General features: G+C 35.6%; 1 protein-coding gene across 1 annotated transcript in view; it reads right to left on the reverse strand.

Moving 5' to 3' along the window:
- Positions 1 to 5,494: 5,494 nt before the first annotated feature.
- The window catches only part of LOC131882595 (alpha-1,4-N-acetylglucosaminyltransferase-like), a gene marked incomplete at its 3' end in the record, with an annotated part of 2,930 nt that continues 1,512 nt past the window's right edge, over positions 5,495 to 6,912 (reverse strand). The window contains 1 exon segment of the mRNA XM_059229795.1: positions 5,495 to 5,775. Within this exon segment, the coding sequence (XP_059085778.1) occupies positions 5,495 to 5,775 (281 nt within the window).

A 6,912-nucleotide genomic window follows, 5' to 3' on the forward strand; every position in this document is an offset into this window, starting at 1 on the left:
CATCTTTTGCCGCACTTCGTTTCTCTGTATTGAAATTTATATATTTCTCCATCCAAGTTACCTGATTATATGTTAATATTTTGTGAACCTTAATAAGTTGTACTCCATGAGCTAAAGCTACTTTTAAATATCCACTGTCAATTACATAATTGTGATGTACTCAACAATGATTTATAAGCTTTATATTTTTTTCTTACATTCTGCACAATCTTTGGAATTTCCTGTATAGATGTGTTGAATGCATGGGGGCTTTATATGTTCTGGACATAAAGGAAAATCTGAATATTCAAAATGTCTGGTTTGGGGTAGCTTCAGAGTCACTTCAAGAGTATAACCCTCTGTTTTATTAGGTTTATTCATATCTAATCTACTTAAAATAGAACTATATTCACTCTCATCAACCCATTTGAAACCAGATGACGGTAGTGGTTGTGACATAGCCCAACCATACAAATTATTAGCATCAATGTATGGAATATATGTTTCTGGTTGTGATGGATCATAATCCTTAATATTTGGATTGTTTGCCTTGGCATGTTTCTTTGGACAATATGAAATCATTTTGCTTTCATGATGAAATTATAAATATCAACATCAAATAAAGGTTCTAATTTTACATTTGTTTTCTTTAATATTGCTCTCCAAGCTAGTCCAAGAAGGTGTTGTAATATACCACCAAGGATTTAAATCATAATATTTCATAGCTAATGATTTATGTGCTTCACAAACATCTGCTAATAGTAAAATATCAGTTTTCTAATATAAATTATGATAGTCTTGAAGTGTTTTCATGTCAAATACTTTCCAAACTTTTATAGCATGTTCATAATCACTTTCAGATATGTGAGATTGAGTTAATTGGTTGAAAAAAAAATTGTTTAGGTGGTAGTTTTGTTTCCTTCAATTTTTCATATGAATTAATATAATCAACATTTTTCCATCATAATTTTTTCAATCGTGAAATATTTCTGGTATAGCTTTCCCTTTTAATGTATATGAAAAGTTACAGTGACTGTGAGCCATTCCTTTTATTTTACCATTTAGGTGATCATGATCAATAACTTTGTCTTCTCCTAGACGTCCTTTACATATATGACATTTATCTTGATTTACCCCAGTTGTATCATAATTGTGATGTATATATCTTTCTTCAATTATCTTTTGAACTTTACTAACATATTCTTTTAATATCTGCATGAAATTCATGTGAACTCATCTTTTATTGTCTGCCATAAAAATCTTTAGATTTAGACTAGGAAATATGTCTTGATACTCATCTATTATGATTGCATGTAATCCAAAGGATAATAATTGTTGTTTTGATTCAATAATGCAATTAGTCTTACATTCTTTGATATGCTCTTCAGTAGCAGACGCATTACACTTCCTACATAAATTTACTTTGATGTTCATTGCCTCTGTATCTCCATAAATTGTAACAAGATGATTTTGTTGTTTATAAAAGTCTTCAAATTTAATAATGTTCTTCTGAATGCACTCTGTACATGTTATTTTCATACCATGTTTTTCATGCTTTTTACATGCCTTACTTGGCATTTGAATGATTCCTTCAGTATTCACACAATATTTATTATGTTCTGGCCACAACTCTAATGTAGATCTAAAAGCATAACAATTTGGACAAATGAAATCATACTTTGCTTTGTGTTTTGTGAGATGTTTCAAAGCCCTTGACATGTGTCTTATTCCTACAATATGACTCTCTCCTTGTCTTATTTGGATCATATATTTTCTTCAAAGAAGTGTATATTGGAATAGGGGATGTATAAGTTCCATCTTCTAAAAATTGATGTATAAACAGAGGGGGGAATGTCTGGGTTGACAAGTTCAATTTTTTGTAAATTTTGCTTATTTTTCTCTAGTTTGAATGGGAAACTCAAAGGATTCCAATCAAATTCATCAAAATGGTTTTCATATGGACCTGGTCGTTCTGAATTTATACTTTTTGGATGTAATAACGATATTAAAGCATATTTAAAACAACATTCATTATTGTTTTTACATTCAAGTATGCCTTAGTTTTGCTTAATTTTTCAGATAACGGAATATATGCTGCAGTTGCTAAAGGATTGCATTTGCTGTTTTTCAATTTATTAAATTGTATTCCACTGTAAATCAGTCCACTTCCTCTCCCTTCATAATTATCCAATTTGTGGATCATGGTGTCTGACATATATTTTAGATAATCCGAAATATCAGAATATAAAACTGGATAAGCCTGAGAAAAATGAACTTCAATAATATCTTTAGTTTTACGATTTTCAAAATCTTTTTTTATTGTAGTAATATTAGATATTTGCCCTCTTTCATGGACATCTTGATGCATAACTATAAGGACATCTTCTTCATCTTCAAAAATGTTATTTACATCTGCCATCCAATCTTGGCTTATATCATCATTAATGATTGTATACAATCTCCCCATCCCTTCAAATTCATCTTCTCTAGATACATTTTGAAGAATTTTCCCCTTTGCTTCTTTTTCTGGCAAATTAATTCCTCTTCTTTTAAGTACTGATTTTAATTCATTATTGGTCAATTTATTCATTGGCAGTTCTTCCAAATCTACATCTCTATTGATTAATTGTCCATTCTGTTTATTGATCAATTTTATCATCCTTTTTATTTTATCTTCTTTGCTGACTTCATTACTTTTTAAAGGGACTGCAAAGATATTCAGAAGATCAGATACATCTTGTTCACTTAAATTTCGTGGATTTAAAAGTGAAGCGCCGCTCGCTGCTATCTTATCCTGTGATAAATTTCTTACACCATCCTTTTTTCTCGTTGTACTTCCACGAATGTTTAATTTTTTAGCAATTTCTCTCATCTTGGTGCAGAGATGACCATTTTATTTTTAGCTGAATCATAAATGAGGGTTCGTCTTGTAGCAGCTTTAATTTTGATTTTTAAAACATTTTTGACATAGTTTTCTAAATCTTCTGTATTCATTTTATCAAATCTATCAAAACCTTGTTGTTGGTTTTGCAGAGCTGTACCATGTGCTTGTGAAGCGCTTCTTGCTACACTCACATTTGAATTGAAAAAAAGTGTCTTTTGCTTGTATTAATTCACGTTTATTCAAACTCCATGTTTTAGGAATTTTATGTGCTTTGGTTATTGCTCTTAATTCTGATATTTTTATAGATTCAAGTGTTTCTAGATTTGGTATATTTTCCGCCATTTGTTTTTTTATTATAGATTTTTTATCCTTAAGTCAATTTTTTGGGGCATCAAAACCGCTTTTTAGTATGTTTCACTATGAACCATATAATAAGGGGAATTTTTTTCTGGTCAAAATATAGGTGATGATTATTTACTAAGTTTAATTTTAACCTTATTTAGGTTGATTATTTTCAACCTGAAAGTGGTTGTAAAGACTTTTTAACCATGTTTGGGTTAAAATCTGTTTTACAGCATGTTCAGGTTCAATTGAATTCAAGCATATAGGGGTTGAAAATCAAGGTGGGTACCTTGTTGAGGTTGGATTAAAAAAATCAACCTTGTTGAGGTTAAACTAAAAAATCAACCTTGTTGAGGTTGAAAATCTAGGTGGGTACCTTGTTGAGTTTAAAATAAAATTTAAAGTATGATTAGAGTCCCCTTTTACTATCTACTTGTATTTATGTTAAGTGAACTCACCAATGAAACCATCAAATCAGACTGATTTCACTCAAATGAAAAGAAAAATTTGTGGGTTGGTCAAAATGGTGTATGTAGCATTCCATTCCAGTGCCTATATGCCATATTGCACTACCCAGTCTCACATTTGCCATTTACTCTTCTCTGTAAAAGGTGCAGCTTTTTCCCTTGGAATTTCCAGTCTTGCAGTGCAGCTTCTGTTGTTTTGACCACAATTTAGAAATGAAGTGCCGCTTCCTGAGCGCTTTGTACGATAAGGGGTCCATTTATTAGACACGTACTCGTAATGTCTTATAAACATTGGCTTATAGTGGCTATGGGAAAATTCCTGGGTTTCTACGTGAAAGATGGGAGGCTAGCAGCCATAGGGTATTGGTGAAGCCCCCACTTTCGCATTCGCTTTGCGTGGTTCAATTCCGGGCTTGACGGTAAAGCAAAGCTGTAAAAAGTAAAGCCGGGTGGCAAGAGTAAAATAAGTAAAGCTTTAACACGTTGACTGGGCGAACCTGTGGTCATCCCCGAGGGTAAGATAAGAATTAATGTTAAATTTGATCATTGGCTCTCAATTAAGACCCCCATCATCAGATGGCAGGCCATCTACCTCCGTAACAAACAGATAAACTAACAATCAAACAAACCGATGAAATACGAGGATAGAAATGTTAAGAATAGAAAAAATCTTCAAAAGGAAAAATAGCTAATGATCAGGGCTCGAGTTTTCATTTATCTTTCAAGCAGAGCAAATAATCAAAGAAAACTAGGAATAGAGTAATCACTGGCTTTCATAAACTAGATTTGGATGTTTTCTCGCTTTCGGTGCCGTATACCAAATTATAGAGGAAAATTTTGCGATTACTCGTACAAATTCATCTCAAATTGTGCCCCCCCGGAAAAATTAAAGTTTCATGGCCAAATACTGGACCTGTATGCGTTACCATAATCTGGAAACATTCTGTGTAATTAGTAAACAAATTGGAACACTTCATAAATAATCATGGTCCTCAACGCCGCACTCAGTGTTAAGGTGATTCAAATCTACGTGAGCACCAGATGAAACCTTCTCGGATTCCAGTTTCTCACCAGTTTGTAACAACTTTTTGGTCACACTGAACGCTGAACATGTATCGCACATTTTAAGGCTAAATCGTCCCATCATCAGCTTCTATTTCCGATTTCTAGACACGTCCAAAATGCCCTGGAATTGCCTAACGATCCGTGAAATAAGTGTAACATCTGATTTCATTGCGATTACGGCCTCTTTGGAATGCTAGTGGTTTCCAGACCTTCCATTCTTACTTCTTTTTCCACAGGGAGGCCCTTGTCTTACAATTGACCGTCTTTGCCGATCAATCCATGCGTGCAATTTTCTCGGTTTTCCCCCCGGTCTTTCATGAATTTGTCGTGCAATCCCGTCTTGGCTACCAATCTATGTATTGCACAGGCATCTACAATTGGCGCATGACCATGTGTGCAAATGAACAAATGGGACGTTATGAAACCACCATCTGGATGTGTGTCTTTGGCATATTGACCAGGTGCATCAGACTTTTAACATAATCTTACCGGCTGCGATGTGGTGGTTCCTTTTGTCCACGAGGACAAAGATTTTAGCTTGGGGGTTCAACCGGGCGAATGTTTGGCCTTCATTGGAGCTGAAATTTCAGATGAACATAAGTAACAGGTAAGCTAGCTAACACGTTCCCCATGATGTGTTGAACGACTGANCATGACCATGTGTGCAAATGAACAAATGGGACGTTATGAAACCACCATCTGGATGTGTGTCTTTGGCATATTGACCAGGTGCATCCGACTTTTAACATAATCTTACCGGCTGCGATGTGGTGGTTCCTTTTGTCCACGAGGACAAAGATTTTAGCTTGGGGGTTCAACCGGGCGGCGCTTTCAAAGGCGCACTCATCCACTGAGGTCAGTGAAGGTCGACCAGTGTTGGTCTCGAAGAAATAGATCCCTTGGTTGTCGGGGAGATCCTCCGGAAGAATCTCGGTGAGGAGAAGAGATCGGTTCAGCCGTTCCGGTTGACTAGGTTCAGAGATCTCAACGATTCGAGTTCGACGGGTGAACGGATCGAATGTTTGGCCTTCATTGGAGCTGAAATTTCAGATGAACATAAGTAACAGGTAAGCTAGCTAACACGTTCCCCATGATGTGTTGAACGACTGAAACACATGAAACACAGTCTAGATGGCACCACAGACCCTAAAAGCGAATAAATTGAAGCCTCAGTATTGTACATGTAAGTTTTTACAGCCTGTTGCTACCAAAAGGTAAACCTTAAGAGGGATTGTAACGTTTCCAATATTTTTTTATTGATGAGATAAACACCCGAGGAGATGGAAAGGCAGATGAAGCGCTACGTGACATTTTCGATTAAAATAGACTTGTTTTGATCGTGATACAAGGCCTTCACCTACTCTTGTCAACGGTCTTTCAAAATCAAGAGCATTTGTAGTGAGGATGCACTTTTACAACAAATCAGAGCGAAATCCTGCTCGCATTGTTGAGTTTCTACCGCCGCGTCTATTTGCGGACTCTGAGGCTATTCTCTAAGACCTTCGGATCTATTGGGGAAGTGTTGAGGAAATGGATCATTGGCAGTATTCTAGTAGTATTCATACGTGAGACTTGGCTTGCAGTAATAAGTAAATGGGTTGAAACGAACCAAAAGAGAATGTTAATTAGAGCTGATCCTACTGAAACTGAAACAACATTTCCTACTTGATTATCTTCAAAGGGTTGTGGACAAAGCTATTTGTTATTTGTTGCTGGTTTAGTGCTTGTTTCATGGTTATGAACAACTCTAAAAGGTCCGTTGACATTCTTGCGAACAGTTCGGCGGATTTCTTGCGAGTGCTTTTATACCACGGATATTTTTACTAACACCCAACCACTGCGGATGTCTTACGAATCGTAATTTCCAGTCGCCCACTGATATTTTTGCGAACAGGTGCGCTGATAGGTGCTCTCAAATGAAGCGACAAAAATTGAATTGACTGTTAATACCATCAAGCAAGGAAAGCCCCTTGAGAGCTTACATGCTCTTAGAACATATGCATCTCTGCTCCAGGGTCCTGGAAATCTTGAATATATGTGCAACGTATTTTAGCCTATTTTACGGTGTGCAATTTAATCTTTATGTTGTAGCTAACAGTTATCCAAAACTGGAATGGGAGGATAAGCAATTATTCAAGAAACAATCTGATTCTTCGTGGTTGACGATAAACTCCA

This window comes from Tigriopus californicus, chromosome 6, assembly GCF_007210705.1.
Source record: "Tigriopus californicus strain San Diego chromosome 6, Tcal_SD_v2.1, whole genome shotgun sequence".
NCBI classification, from domain to species: domain Eukaryota; kingdom Metazoa; phylum Arthropoda; class Copepoda; order Harpacticoida; family Harpacticidae; genus Tigriopus; species Tigriopus californicus.